Here is a 16,831-nt window from a genome sequence, read left to right as displayed (position 1 = left end):
CTCCCATCAGTTTCTCTGAAGAAGACTTCCGGTTGTGTGTCATGGCGGTGGCATGGTGAATCCTACAGAAAGGAAAAAATACTCACCCCTGCTGTCCTTTCCCATCGATTCAGGACAAATTTCCATGCATTACTAAGCCTATCAGCTCCGTCCTCATACCTTGGATTTACCAGCACAGCGTTGCAGTGTCCCTCCGCCCGGCCATGGCGGCTCACAAACCAGTGGAATGGGTCCAGGCCGTGATTACTAGATTTGATGAGCAGGTAAGATGGGCTGATTTGGTGGATGGGTGTAGCAAGGGTTGGTAATCTTGAGGCTCCACCGTCACACTGGTAATGTTACATGTATACTGACGAAGTCCCTTTTCCCGTCAGGCCGAGTTTCTCAGCTGAAATGTGTTCTGTATTGCTCGTCCCAGCTGCAAAGCACTGAAGATGTGCTCCTTCAAGCTAGCGCCGTCTCTACGATTAATTAGCAGATTCATCCCACATTTCACCGGGCTTTGTAGGGACCTCGTTGCTCAACTGCATAATATCACACAATAAGGCAATGTGTCAGGCATATTATAAGTACAGGTCTTAGCTATCGTTTTCTTTCATACCAGTGAGGTAGCTAACATTAGCAGGCCTAGCTATCTAATGTAAACAAATAAGATGTGACTGGCTAGCACGCTGCATTCATATGAGCTAACAAAGTTACGGACTTGGGAGGAAACGTCAGGACCAATTATTAATGCAGATCTCCTGCTAGCTAGTTTGTTAACAACTTTGGTCAGCACGTCTGCTTGATATGATATGGCAGTTGAAACAACAACAGCAAATCCTCATCTGTTAACGAGGAATCTGTAGCTAGAATTTATACGCCACTGATTTTCGAAGCTGTTCTTGCTTTTTAGTTGTTGCCTTCAATCACCACATATTAGCAAGTTTTGCAGACTTTGCCTCACTTGTTGTTATATTGAGACATGCAACCCAGAGATTAAAGACAATCAAGCAATGTGCTTAATTTTTAGTGAATCAGTGTGATTGGGTAGACGGACAGAGAAATAAAGATTGTTGCCTTTTTGTTTTCTCTGAGTGTAATCCGGTTTATTAAATGAAATCAGTTTGGAAAAAATAAACATAAAGACAAGTGTTGGTAATTTGAGAGAAGTCTGCTTCTGGCGTTAATTACTAGAGATAATGGCTTGTAGCTGAGGTTTAGCTAAACTGGGATTATTACCTTTGGAAGATTGTGGCTGTAGGTGTTATATAGACGTCTAGATTATTGTTATGGTAAGCCCTAACTAAAACCTTTCAAGCACTTTAGTGTAGGCAATTTCAGTTTGTCTCTCAATAAGCATGCTTTTTCTTGTCGATGCAAAAATATTGAACTCTTCTTAAGAAGCTGAGCATCCTTTGGTGTGCTTGGTGGATTGAAATGACGACATCAATGACAGTACAGTGAGTTTGTCAAATGGTTTCGGCTATAACCTTCTCACCATCATGTATTACATTTTTCTACATAATACCGCTTCACAGGCACTTTTAACATCGTAGCCCTATATTAAAATTTAAAGTGACCGTCATGTTTAGATACTTCTGCCAGCTGAGTAGTGGTCCATACAGTACATATAGTGTGCTGTCTGGGTCAGTATCCTTGGAGAGAAGAGTGCAGGAGTTGATCTGTTGTGGTAATATAGTCTGTATGAAATAGGTGGATGTAGCGTTCAAGTCTGAAAAATTAAGCAAATGCAGAGGTGGCTTGAATCTACATTTTGTCCCTAAAAACAGGTTATACCATAAAGAAGTGTATGAGAAAATGGCCGTACTTCTGACTTGATTTTTCTTACTTAATAAACATTTTACCAATGAGTTTATGGTCTTAGTTGCGAGTTTGAAATCTTCTTTACGACAGCATGATGTTCATTTTGTAAAATAGCTGATAGAGCAGCTTATGCTTGAGGCCCTGGCTACCTTGTGATCGGCACATTGCTACTATATGGGCGTGCATAGTGTACTGTACTCTAGTTCTCAGACAGCTCCACCCCTCGTTCCTCTCTAACACCAAACATCTAACCTAATTTATCACTTCTGGCTCCAAAAAAACAAAAGGGCAGTGGACAAAGTCCTTAACTTGAGACTTTAAAACGATAGTTCAAACACCGATGGGTGATGTCATGGTGGCTATGTCCACTTCTTTTTTACTGTCAGTGTGTGGAAGGAGAGATTGGACAACCTCTTTTCAACCATGGGATGGACAAAACCTTCAAGTTTAGCTGCAGCTTCCAACCAGTAGCCTTTTTAAAGCAGTAGTTCATCAGAGAGATGTGATTAAAATAGAAACTTCATAGAAACATTTGGACGGTTTTTGACCTTATTTTGCTCGGCAGTGTTTGCTTTCGTCGCTCACAATGCAGTATACAGGGAAACTCTGCCAGTCAGTGGTGTATCCAAACCCGGATTGTTTTTAAATAAAGAGTCAGACATTTGGCTTGTTTCATGTATTCAGTAACTTTATCATTTTTCCTGGTGCCCTAATCTGTTTAGTTGTCATGGAGATGATTGCGCTTTTATCACGTGGCCTACTTAAGAAATCGGATTAAATCTACCTGTTGTGTTAAAGTGTATCTGCAAAGATAAGTTAGAATGTGTGGCAGATAATGGATTTTGTGATGGGACTTTTTCTGATGGTTTCATTTTTGATTTGTTCTTAGGAAATGCAGATTATTTTCTCTTTTTTTGCACAATTACAACAGTGATTAAAGGTAAAGAGCAGCTATAACATACATGCAAAATGTCAGTGTTTTGTTTTTTTTGTTTGTTTATTACCTTTGAATCACTGTGATACAGTAGAAAATTGAAGGGCCAAGCAGAACTGCGTCAACTAAAGTACATTGCTCACAAGTACAATGAGGACTTGTCTGCCTGCATAGAAATTCTGATCCAGATTGGAAAAAGCATTGCAGAAATGTGGCTGACTTCCTGTTTATGTCCTTGCTGCCAACTCTGTCACAGTCAAATGATCTGCAGTAAAGGATGCGAGTGTTTCTGACAGAACTTGAAGAATGTGAAATGTTCACTCACTACTTAAACAGACTGAGATACCTATTGAACTGTCTTGCCTTGTGACTTGTGAGCAAAACAGAGCCAAACCTTTTTTTAATTCATGATTATCAACTACACGACCCACATCTAGGAATGTGCAGTGCAGTAATGCAATGAGATGACACTTACTTGAGGACTGAATACGTTTTTCACCTTACACCATGACTGTTTTCTTTAAAAAATAATCTTGACCAAGGGCCCTCGAATCAACCAAAGGGGTAGGAAACTTATTTTCTCAACATGCTGCTCTCTGCCGTCGTTAGGCTTCTGTTAATGCAATTACAACACTTTATGCAATTGTAGCACCATCAAAGCCTTCCACTGGCCAATGTTTTTAAAGTTTTTATTTCAAAGAAGATATAGATTGCAGTGGTTTGAGTGTGTCATGTTAGCAACTGCGAAATGCTTGACTCAAAAAGACTTGAATACATTTCTGTTCTATTTTGTGAGTGTTGAGTATTGAGGGATGGATGGAAAAAAAATAAACGACCTCAGTGAGTGATTAGAGGGTGAGGTGCATTATGAGAAGCTGTTTTAAATGAAATGGCCAACATGGATAAAATCTTTTGTCACAGTAAGTGCTAATATGCTATTATCATACTGTAATACAGTAGTAGCATTCCAATGTGTAACTGTAGCCTAATTTCAGAACTAGGATGGATGATATCAAGGATGACCAAGGTGAAACCACTGCACCTTAGAGAGCTTAAGGTTCAGAGTGGCTGGCCAGGACCTGCTATCACTGGACAGGAACCCTGCACCAGCCTTTCAGCCTCGCAGCATACCGTCGGTCAGCTCTTAAAGCAGGCCACTGGGAGTGTGTCATTCAGATGATGGTAGTGGAGGACAGTACACAGGGTCAGGGGAGTTTTTAAACCACAAAGCCTGGCAAACGCTGATCCCAATACTTTGGAAACATGGAGGGCAAAGGAGCTCAATGACAAGCTGGTTATGAGCCAGAGAATGAGTGCGCTTGAAATTTGTTCATAGAACTGAACTTTGCCTTTTCATTACGTTTTTTTCATGGTGTTTTGCTTCTAAGGCTTTTAAGTGAAAAATCATGTTGAATTTAAACATTGCCATAAGCAGTACTCATTGATCTGCAATGGTCTAATGCACCAAGATATATTAAGGGGAAGTCAAATTCATGTTTCTCATGCTGAATTTGCACTGTTATTGCTGCATTGCCTATGAATAGTCCTTTATGGAAAAACAAGTGCCCAAATGTGGCAGGCATGATTACAGATTTCATGTCTAAATTGGGCTCATTTTTCCAGCTAGTTCACTGCATAGTCGATGGGCTGTTTCCATGTTGTGATCTTAGAATCTGAAGTTGACCTACTCTGACGTTAAGCACATTGAATTAAAAATAAAATGTATTTGGGATGTTAATGATGAACTGTTTATTAAGTTCCATTAATAATTAAGTGTGTTAACACATTAACTGATAAGACAGAAGACAACAGATATGGATGTATTGTAGATGTGCTGTTGTACCTGTTTGCACCATCAGGTGGAGCCTCTTACTGTTTATTAAAATGAAGTTACAGGTCTGTTTGCTGATCATAAGGGTCCTTAAAATTAGTGCGCTTTCCTGCGAAGTAACTGCAGTCGTGTTGATGAACTCTGTAGGAAAAAGTTGGGAAACAGGTGTCTGGTGACTGTCCTGTTTAGCTAGCTACCTTAGGCTCATGATGGGTGGCTATGGCTCAGGTGGTAGAGCAGGTTGTCCTCCAATCGCAAGGTTGGTGGTTCGATCCCCCGCCCCTCCACAGTCGAAGTGTCCTTGGAACCCGAAGTTGCTCCCAATGGCAGCTCTGTTGCCATTAGTGTATGAATGGGTGAATGAGAAACACATTGTAAACACTGAGAAACACTGTAAGCGCTATATATATATATGTGACCATTTACCATTTACCATAACTGTAAAGTAGGCTGGGAGTTGAGTGTCTGCTGTAGCTGCTTTCTGCTGCTAGATTGACAACGCTGCTAATAATAAGGAGCAGGAGGACTCTGATTACATGTTTCCTACAACTTTCAAACTAAAGTGATGAAGTATATTGACAGACTGGACTGATAAAGTTGCTGCCGCAGTATTTGGGGATGTCTTTTACTAATGAGTAGCTGTTTCCACCATCTGGACTCATGTTAAGTCTAGTGGACACATGACTCTATCATGTAGATCAGCTACAATATAAACCTGCTGTGAAAACATTACAGGCCATTTACTATAAGACTGCAGCTTGTTTGCGGTGCTTTACAGTAGCAATTTTAAAAGAAGTCTTTTTATTTATTTATTTATTTTATTTTGAATTAGGGAACCTTGTGCTTTCTGTATCCGTTCTTCAACTTCTTAATGACCAAGCTAATTATGTAATTAACATAAAGTGTCAGTCAGATAAACAATTTTACTAGCATCCAGTGTATTTCATTTATTTCAACAATTAATAGGCCTTTAATTCAGTTTGTTATTCACAGAAATACCTCCAATAATTGTGAAGCTTTTGAAAAACTGAAGCTTAAATGGGACATTTTAAGGCTATCTGAGACAGAAATTTTAGCTCATGAAACTTCATAAATCAAGACATTATCAACTGTTGAGCAATTGTTGTTTGGTTAGAATTGTAATATAACTGTACTCTGTAAATGAAAACATGACAAATTCTAGTATTGGCAAAACTTCTATTTACAAGTACTTGGAATGCTCTTACATGCTCGTACTGCACCGTGATACACATACATGTACTTTAACCAGTGTAACAGTGTCAGGGAGCAAGACCCTATCATGTACACTAACCTGAGTATAACACAATGTCATGGAGTAAGACCTTATCATACATGTGGGGTGAAAGGTCATTATTTCTTCACTTTAACCAACTATATTAACATTTTGGGGCCAAAAACACAAAAAAAAACAAAATCCGATTTGAAGAAATGTATTATTTATGACAATAAAAACCACAAATAGTTTTTTTTTTTATATAAAATCAATTAAATACAAATATATACAACTATATATAAAGCAGGTGTGGCTTTCTTTCTGTTTTTATCTGTGCCACTCCTGAAAATAATTTCTGTCCAAAATGAGGCAGACAGCCACATTACAGGACCTGCACTTCCAAGGACTTTCTTTCGCTTCGTTTTGTCCGTCACAAAAAAATCAATCACAAAAAATGACGGAGATTTTGAAAGAAACGCGACGCCCGCAGCGCATATTTCATGTGCTTTTATTTTTTACATGTTTTTTGTCACGCATGTTCATAACATCATATCTCCGGTTTTACATGGTCTATCGACATGAAACAAGAACCGGGAGAGAGTTTAAAGTCTGCACTTTCGAGAGACGTTGACGGCATCGCCGTATATACGATAGTTTTCCCTGCTGTGACGTCTCAAACATGTCATGATTATATCACGAACCCAACAACCCAAGTTGCCTTTGGATTCCCTATGAGTAAGCAGGAGGCGATGGTGGGAAGGAACTTCCTGTACTTACTGTTTATTGTTGTCATAAGGTTGTAGTTACTTTTGTTTCCAAGCTCAGCCACATACATTGTGGTTTGGCTTCCACTGACCAAACATTTTCTTTGTCAACTAGTAGTCATTATTTCAAGTTTTCTTGTCGTTGCACAGTTAAGTGGTATTTGATATGAGGTGAAATGCAGCTGGCCACATAGAGACCAGCACAGCCTTATTGTCGCGTGAACAGATCTGTGGGTGCGTCCACAGTCTGATCATCTGTGTGCGCGCACGGACACGAAAAGCGTGAATAGAATTTGTTATGTGATGTTAATTTAAAAAAAAATTAAAAATTTAGGCTGGCTTTGACAACTGCCAAAGGGACTACCGATGAAAACTAGCTTAATTTAGCTAACTCGGGCACGTTTACGTTGTACAATGTTGATTAATGTGCATTGTCCCTTGTCAACTAAATAAATAAAGTAAATAAAACAATAGAATAGGCTCTTTGGCTACTAATAGACGTGTTTGAAATGATAAGCCATGTTTGAGACCGATGAATATGGAGAATATTTGCTGGCAAAGCTTGTAAGTCAACTTTTAGGGATGGTTCTTTATCCTCTTAAAGTAATCCAACTCTTAGATTTACGAACCAACGTATGTACTAACTGTCAGACTGCAGGGACCAGCTGTGTAAAGGATAATGTTTGTCCTTGCTTTGCCAGGCCATTCTGTAGAACATCATTTTCTGGCTGCACCACACTGTTATTCTACTATAGAGGAAACAATGCTCTGGCTTGTTTGTATTTCTTTAAACCAATCACAGTCATCATGGGTGGGGCTAAGCGAAGGATGCAGCTTGGTTGGTGTTCAATCAAAATATTGATGGTGGAATTGTTGTGGTGGAACATTTGATTGTGACTAAAATAGATAATTCACTGAAAAACTTAGCAGAGCTGCCTGACTGCATGATCCAAATCCATGGCAAAACTTTCAGGATCAGTTTCATTTTCAATGTGGTAGGTTCAGCCTGAAACCTGTTGTTGTTTCCCGTAGCAAAGAAAACTGTAACATACAAATAGTGGAAGGGAGGAGAACTCACAACCTACATCTGGTGAGCCAGACTAGTCATTCTCATCAACTAATGTGGGATGGTATCTGAAAATGTGAGTGCAGGGTAGCCCGTATTATAATAAAAGCACATCAGAAGTTTGAGGGGCTTCATTTTTCAATTGATCCTCAAAGGTTTATTGAACTGATATTAACCTATATTAATAGTTTGTCATACCATCTTGAAGTTCTACTTTAGGTAAAGAGGGAATTTATGTTAAATAAAAAAAGACTGGTCATAAATAGAGTGAAAACCTGTTTTCTTCGAAATTTGTTATCAAATCTTGTATTTGTGGACAGAGATTGTTTTTATATCCAATTTAAAGAGCTAGTGGGGCATTGGTTCCTTTGCTGTTCAATTAATTCCTTTTCAGTGGGTGGGATTGATCTGATTGCCAGTCCACACTGCCCCAAGTACTCAAAACAAGGGATATTCAGTCCACCTTTTTTAAGTGGCCTTTGCAGCACTTCTTTATCCCAAGTCGTTTGTTTTTCCATATGAATTGTGAGACAAAAATTTAGTTGTTTAAGAAATAGTTTAGGGGCTAAAAGTGGCAGCATCAGGAGAAGATGCAGGTATTTTGGCAATTTTTAAAAGCAATTCGTTTGCCCAGTTAGAGACAAAGGTGAGTAATTCCATCACTTGCATTCTTTTTTTTTGCCCACCTCATAGCTATCTGTTGTTGCTCAATCCTGAATGGCATCTAAGAGAGCCGAAAGACACCAGCCCTGTCTGGTGACTGGTGGCATGATAAAACGAAACCGGCAAAGGTGTCCTTTAAATTTATGCTCTTGGGTTTGTATCTATTTAGTACTAAATGCCTATATGGCTAACTGGATCTGTGATTATCCTGAGGTGAATAAGGTGAAAGCCCTTTATCACCTCTTCTGTTTATTTAACAATGCCCTCTTTAGTCTACTTATAATCTGATAGTGTAGGAAGATCATAGTCATCCAAATAATGCTTTATTTATTCGTTACATCCTTGTGAAGTGTATAAGGATTAGTAGTAAGAGGACCTTAATAATCTCACTAGGATTACTTCATTACATTTGCTTATCAATACTACTCTTACCGATGTTTCTAAACGCCTCACGGTGCAGGCTGCGGTAGATGCTGCTAGGTGGCTGTGGTGTGCTCAGTTGTGTGAGCAAAAATTGCTGTGAAAAAGTTAAATAGGGTGTTCTTATGCCAGATTTGTCCAAGATGATCTAAATGCTGTTTTCTGTGAGAAGGGAAAACCAAGCACATCTTTTAGAAGTGGAGCGCTTTTTAAAATGAAACAGCCTGTCGATTGTATAGTGGTTAGAAGCTAAAATTGTGATTGTGATGAATAAATATTAAATTTTGCAGCCCTGCAACTGTGTGAGCCATTGTCATTGAATGTATTGTTTTTCCTGTTAGTCTGAAGCTTCCTGTCTGCACCTGCACTCTGATCATCAGGTGTGTCTGAATTGGAGCTCTCCGTCTCTGCCTCCTCCTCCCTCAGTTTAGTTTGAAGAACGCACAACACCTAACTAGCACCAGGCAGGGACAGACTGACAGAACTGTGGAAATAAAAATTCTACTTTCAAACCACTAAAATTAACGTAGTAGCTAGCTACCCATGTTAGAGCAATACCAAAACAGCCTAAAGATCGGGTCTCAAAAATAGATAATAGATTGCATATGCATATTTGGTGATAGTCTGAAGCTCTGTGGTCCTATATACAAGTATACCTTGTTTATCAGGTGCATCTAGCTAATACCATCCAGTTTCTAGGGATTGAGTGCTGTGTTTTTTGTTTGTTTTTTTCAGGACAGATGTTGATATTGATTATTACCTCTGCCAAGGAAGTTATGTTTTCGCCGGCATTTATGTTTGTGTGTTTGTTAGCAAGATAACTCGAAACGTTATCAACGGATTTTCATGAAATTTTGAGATTATTTTCTCATAAAACAGGAAATGCTGTGATGTGTCACAGTCGTGCAGAATGCTGTCGTTGTGCTGTTTGTCCACTAGATGGAGCTCTGACTCCATTCAGTCCTCAGTCCTCACTGCTGTCTTCTCAGTAGTGCAGGAGGAAGCTACAGCCAGGTAACATTACAGGAGTGGGCTGAGCGGAGCTACTGACAGATAAATTCATAACGAGGTTGTTGACATTAACAATGACTCAACATGTCTCCTGTTTCAGTTTAACTCTCTTTGTCATGTGTCATGACGAGTGAAGCTTACTTTGTTGTGTCGGTCATGCTTTTCATTTATGCATTGCTAAAGTTGTGCTAACCTAGCTAAAGTTACTCCCTGTCTGTTTATGTTAGCAATAACATGGCTGTAGTTATGCCAACCCAGCATAGCGTTAGCTGACAGCTTAAAAGCCAGTAAGTAATGGCAGAAGTAATGTGTAAAGTGTACAAAATATTTGAGAATACAGAACGACCGTTCATCACTCCGTCAACTTGTTATTAATGATATCAATATTAATTCAAATCCTAAAGGTGTGTTTTGATTATCCAGAAATCCAATAGTGTGAATAAGTGAATGCAGGACTTTAACATTAAATCACAGTGTGGGTAGAAATGAGCTGCTTGGTGGAAGTCTGCGCTCTTTGAGTGCTTTAATAGTTGGTAGCTGAGAAAGGCCTATAGCCGATGTCTGGAACAGATATACATATTAAATGCCATATAGTACTAGGATGTGATGGCAGGGAACCCGTCATTTATAACTAGTCTTCTTTGTTAATAAGGACTACTATTCCTGAATTTCTACATACATACTTTAAATATTGTATATCAACAATATGTATTAGCAGAGGACATGTCATTAAGAACTAGATTACAACATTAATAAGAGTTACTATAAATGAATGTGTACAATAGAAATTACAAAAGAAACTTCTAAAGCTAAGGCACAGATCAAAATCACAGCAAACCTTTCAGTGATAGCCGTAGCCTAGCACCGTCGGCAAAATAGGTTCCAGCTGCACCGCTTGTTAACGCCTACAAATAAATTATTGGGTCCGTTTCTGTGTAAAAGGCAAACTAGACATGCTCGACATTACAACTTCAGCAACATGTTCTAGCTCACTTTGAAATGCACCTCAGCTAATTCCCTGGAATATGCTCATCATGTAAACAATAGATGTTTGTAATTGGTTGTTCCTTCTGGCATGTAATAGCCGATCAGTTAGTGTTGTTGGTGGGACATTGCTAGGGACCACAGAGTGACTGCAGAGAGAGAGGCAGCTGCATCAGAACCAAAGTAGTGCATTGAATTTATTTTGCGACAATCGGTCAATAAAAGCATTGATACCAAAAATGATACAGACCTAGATAATTGGTCAGGGCGATAATAGGTCGATCCCTACCATTTTGTTCTGCTAATACAGACTCAGGTGGATGTGGTAGCAGCAGGCTACACAATGCATTCTAGACGTCTTTCTTCCTAGCAACATTTTACGGTTCCTCCTCGCGGATCCTAAGGCATTCCCGGCCCAGACTGCACAGAGTTACGAACAAAAGTTTACATAGCCTTGTAAAGACCATGAAACACTTGTCTTTGCCACAAAAAAAATAAAAATAAAAAAAATCATGCATTTTAGTTCTTTCATAGATTTATTCTATGTCTTCTGCAAAAAGAAGACCCAATCTGCTAGGTCAAAAATATGCATACAAAAACTTGAGTTATCAGTTTTGGTGATGTAGACAGTTGTGTTAATCTAATTTTCGTAGTGGCATGGCCTCTTAACTCGTGAGTGATTATGATTGTCTATAGCTGCTGTTTTCTCTGAGCCAATTCAACTAGGACTTGTTTGGTGCACTCATCAGACTTAGCCACAAACACTAAAAAGGAAAAGTCTGAGGAGCACAGCATTGATCTGAAACAGCAAATCATCAATTTGAACTAGTCAGGAAAGTCACTTGAAGCCATTTCGAAGCAGCTACGGATCCCAAAATCATCTGTGCGACACAGTTGTGTAACTGCCAAAAATGTATTACCTGCTGCTGAGAGACTATTGGTCGGTATGGCCAACCGCAAACCAAGACTCAATAAAAAGTAGGTCTACAATAAATCAGAAGCTGCTGGAACACTGGTGTCAATGACACTCATACATGTTTCACATCACTGTGGGCTGAGAGGCTGCCATCCAAGAAGGAAACCTGTCCTCTAGAAAGGAGGTTCCTCAGCCAAAAGAGAGTAAGTCGTCTGACTCAGACACACTTGATGATGAGAGTGCAGGTGCAGTCAGGAAGATATTGAGCCAGCAAGCTAGCCAATTACAATTGCTGACGCAGTAGCAGGGCTGCAGAATTAAATAGTTATTAATCACAATCACGATTTTTGCTTCTAATCTCTATTTGAAAATGATAGACTGCAGTCTTTACATTTTAAAATGCGCTCTGGTCCTAAAAGGCGTAGCGCATTTACATGCAGTGTTTTCTGAACTTCTAGAAAAACAGCACATGTAGATAAATTCACTTGTTTTCATCTTGGACAAATCTGACTTTGGAGCACTTTATTTCATTCTTTTTTTTACTCACACAGCTGTCTGAGCACATGGCAGCCACCTAGCAGCATCTACCACAGCTTGCAATGTGAGGTGTTTCGGGAACATCGATAAATGTGGTGCCTATCGATAAGCAACTGTTCAGCTGGTGAGGTGTTTCGCCTGTGACCGGGAGGAGTTGCAACTAACTGACAATGTTGGTCTAGTGAAAAATTTAGTCTGGAGCTCTGCCATAGATGAAGGTTGAAACTTAGATTGACTAGCAAGGTAAATTAAAAGCTTTGCCTTGAGCTCAGCTCCCTCTTTACCACAACAGTCCAGTGCAACACTTGCATTGCTGGTGATTCTGCTCTGTTTTACCATCACTTGTGAACAACTTCCTGAGATATTGAAATTGTTTTGCCAGGGGCCGGCAACTCACCATTATGCAAACTGCCCCAGTGTGTGCTGTAGGCCAGGATCTGATGAATCCAACAGAACCACATCATCTGCAAAAACCAGAGACACAGCCCTGAGGTTCTCAAACAAGACACCTTCAGGGCACAGCCATGAGGATTAGAAACGAGGGGCAGAGTCCAAGTCCCACTAAAAACCTGTTAAAATTTGTTCTGAAAATAGAAACACAGCTCTGACTTCGGTTATACAAGGATTGGAGGGTTTGTGACAGCCCCGGTACCATGTAATCCTGCACTTCCTATCAGGTCTCCCTGGGAGACACAGTTGTAGGTCCTTACCAAGTCTGCAAAACACATGTAGACTAGATGATCAAACTCCTATGATCCCTTAGCAACTCTGCAATGGTAAAACTGGTCTAGTGTTCCACAGACAGGGCTCCAAGTGGACTACACGGTAGTCTAATAACAAGAACTATGTGTCCATGGGGTCGCAGCTGTCTGTGCGTGTGGCTGAAACGTAATAAAATGAAGACTTTAGATTGTTTTGTAGTTCTAGGGAGGTGCACCTAATAAACTGGCAGCAGAGTATGTGAGAGTTTTACAGGAAGGCTAGGCCTGGCTGCGTGAAACAAAGAGCTCACTGACCACGCTGTGCTGCACTGGACTGCAAATAGAAGCATGACCTGTTTGACATTGTGAATTATCTACATGTGATGGTGTGACAGTCTGACTTCATAAGTGAACCATGGATTTTGTCGAGTTCCTGTCCCAAGACTTTCTATGAGGGGTCAATTTTTAGGTCTGAGACTGCTGACCAATGTTGAACAAAACCTTTGTCAAACACAAGAGAAGTGTATAATGTAGGATATTGTGAAGCAGATTACATGTGGTAAAGTGTTACTGTTATGTAATTACAAAATAGTAACTGATATGTTTTATCTTGTACATTAGTCACTCCTTTATCACCATTATGCAAGTGTCGATTTATTGGTCATTCCAGAAGAGGGAGACTATGAACATTTATTTAGGACAATGGAAAATAAAACATTTTTGTAAGATCTAAACCATTATTGTAGCTTGACTATTGGCAGCCTGATGTTAGCATGTAGCATGACATGAAGTGGAAAAAAAACAGAGCAGAGTGTTGAGTATGACTTGACTTTGTACTGAATTGGAGCCATAGAAGTGTATTACATAGAGTCTTATCAAGAAAACAGGTAAATATGGAGGAAGTATTGAGTTTGCATGATCAGCAAATATAAACAGGAGCTGATCAGAAGATACAGTGGGCTTCTTACTGAATTATGGACAATTATACTTTAGAAACAGGATTTATATTAAACTAAGGGTAACGCCTGTTTCTAGTATAACCCTCTCCAGGACCAAGGCATCTGAAGACCCTTACCAATATTATAGAATTTATGATGGTTACTGTTCTAATGTATTTTACCTTTAGTTTCTTTTCCGTCTTTTTAGATTGACTATTTAGTGGACTTTCCCAGTCTATGCTGCAAGTTCTGATTCTTCCCAGTACCACTTGATCAGTCGTCATGATCAGTTTTTTTTTTGTGTTTTTTTTTCCCCCCAGAGTCATCAAAAACAATTTTGCACTGGTTGATGTATAACCCCTTAATGCGTTCCTGATAACAGTCTTATGTTAGAAATGAGCCACCCGTTCTGCCTACAGTAAGCGCTAAGTATGCACACCAAAACTAACAAAACTGACAGTAATGGCATAGAGTAATGTCTGTCTGTTGTTTATATTCAGTGAAAAATAGGGACAATGGGATCCTTAACAAGGGAATGTCCCTGGAAAACGGGGATGTGAAGTCACACAGAATTGTTTGTTTTTTCCATTTTTTGGATTTTTTTGTTTTTATTGAAGAAAAAGAGGCATGGTATTTTGTTTTCTTGTCTTTTTTTTAAAAAAATAAAAAAATCTTGATAAACCATCAATCAATCCATCCATTATCTAGCCAGAGAACCCATGCTACATGGGGAGAAAATGCAAACTCCACACAGAAAGATCCCGGATGTCCTCACTGGAACCTTCTTGCTACGAGGCAATGGTGCTAACCACTGCGCCACCTTGTAGCCCTTGATAAATCATGATATTGGTCATTGAGTTTGCCATCCCACACGAATGAGAATGAAAGTGAATGAAACGGCTACATTAGCTGCTCCATGATGCTCATTGCTGTCTTAGATTTTGACTCTAAAATTTGAGGTAGCCACCTTCATATCACATTTATTCAGGTTTACAAAGGTTTATATGTAATTTAACTGAAATTAATTTAAAGTCACATGCAGTTAACTGGGCTGCAAGGTGGTGCAGTCAGGTAGCACTGTTGCCTCGCAGCAAGAAGGTTGCCAGTTCGCGTCCTGGTGGGAGAATCTTTCTGCGTGGAGTTTGCATGTTCTCCCTGTGCAGTGTGAGTTCTCTCTGGGTTCTCCGGCTTCCTCCCACAAGTCCACAAACATGTTGAGGTTACTTGGTGATTCTAAATTATCCGCAGGTGTGAATGTGAGTGTGCTTGGTTGTCTGTCTCTAAGTGTGGCCCTGTGATAGACTGGTGACCTGTCCAGGGTGTCCCCTGCCTTCGCCCTAGTCGGCTGGGATAGACTCCAGCCCCCCCGCGACCCTTGTGAGGATTAAGCGGTGTATAGAAAATGGATGGATGGATGTTTTTGATACAGCATAGAAATTAAAACATATGCAGTGATTTTTTTTTAGAGTTTATTCAAAAAATAAAAGCAATCAACTGTGTCAAACTGTCAATAATTCTTCGTGTAACAGATAAAGCACTCAAATGCTGAACAAGAAAGTTCCATATTTAGAAATTGAAAATAATACGTTTCTTAAAATGGCTTAGATGTAAGTCTACACTGTTGCTCCCTTTAGAATATGGTCATTTAGGGATTTATGAAGTCCCAACCATTCTTTTCACTCTCTCTGAACCCATTTTTTAATTTTTGAGACTGCATTTTAAAGCTGAAATTGCTAAGTCTTGACTTTGATTGCTTACTTCGTTCATGATGTGTCTTTTAGCCTATACAAAACACCACATGGACATCTCAACAAGGTACAGCACTTGATTTTCATCAAAGGGGCCACAGTGCTGTGTCCTCATTCAAACTGCACTAAGTAATGTTGCGGTTCTTTCTTTCTATCGACTCTGTGGATATTGCCATCTTGTTTGAATAACTTTGTCACAAGTGACTGGGGGGTGTTAATATTCAGTTTCTGCTCCACACAGTGTCCAGTCAATCAACCTGTACAGTATGAGTACAGACGTTGCAGGTTGTGGCTGCAGGAAGGTGTATTAAAGTGTGTTTTGTGAGTTAACACATTGTACAAGATTCATAAAGCCTCACCCATCCTACACGCTATAGTTAATAAACAACAAATTGATGCACTGCCAAAATGTTACAGGTGGAACTTAGACTCTACAGTTTTCGATTCAGGAGTACAGATATAGACATGGACATAAAGACTTCTGACAGTAACATTTTTAATCACAGAGCGTACTGAACCTAGAATGCCTCATACAGAATCAAACATCATGCACTGAAAGATTTGGTTGACTTCACTTTAAAGTGCAATGATCTGAAAAGTCTGTTGACTCCATCATTATTCTCTTTTGTTTTTTTCCTTCAGCTCCCAATTAAAGTTGGACACCAGAACACCCACACCAAAATCAGCACAGAGCACAACAAGGAATGTCTGATAAACATCTCCAAGTACAAGTTCTCTCTCGTCATCAGTGGCCTCACCAACATCCTCAAAAATGTCAACAACATGGTGAGTTGACTTGTTTTACTTATCTCAGGTAGTGAAGTGATGTTCCTGGTCCTTGTAGTCAAATGGAGACAGCAAGAGAATGATGTGCACTTATGCACAATGAACAACAGTGCTGATTACTTAATTTATTACTAATAATTATAAATGATCCCCAAAATGGAGACGGTGTAGCTCAGAAAGTCACACTGTGTACTTTTGTTCACCTCAGACAGGTGAGCTGTCACACAGAGGTAATCAGCTGCAGTTAAATTCTTTGTTACATAGTGGCCCTCCATGAGAGCTGGCAGGACATTTTTAAGTTTCTGTTGCTCATGTCACATTATCATCATACAGGGACAGAATTTTTTCTCTTCAGGAAATCATAAATATGCTAAGCAATGCACTAAGCTGTTTATTAGGCTGCTGTCTTGTATTTATTATTGCATTATGTATTGTGCATCACTTATTACTGTCCAGTCTTGTGTGTATGGCAAAATATTGCAAGTACCGCGC

The 16,831-nt window shown here is 39.5% G+C and overlaps 1 protein-coding gene across 5 annotated transcripts in view; it reads left to right on the top strand.

Moving 5' to 3' along the window:
* nf1a (neurofibromin 1a) overlaps window positions 1-16,831 on the top strand; it is a 120,715-nt gene continuing 103,884 nt past the window's right edge. For all 5 annotated transcript variants that reach the window (XM_008276383.1, XM_008276382.1, XM_008276380.1 and 2 more), the window contains exons 1-2: window positions 1-263; window positions 16,196-16,339. In XM_008276383.1, coding sequence (XP_008274605.1) covers window positions 204-263; window positions 16,196-16,339 — 204 coding nt within the window. In that variant the 5' untranslated portion in view covers window positions 1-203. The remainder of the gene's footprint in view (window positions 264-16,195; window positions 16,340-16,831) is intronic.

Source organism: Stegastes partitus, unplaced genomic scaffold (genome assembly GCF_000690725.1).
Source record: "Stegastes partitus isolate 25-593 unplaced genomic scaffold, Stegastes_partitus-1.0.2 Scaffold70, whole genome shotgun sequence".
NCBI classification, from domain to species: Eukaryota; Metazoa; Chordata; class Actinopteri; family Pomacentridae; genus Stegastes; species Stegastes partitus.
This window is presented reverse-complemented; position numbering and strand designations above follow the sequence as displayed.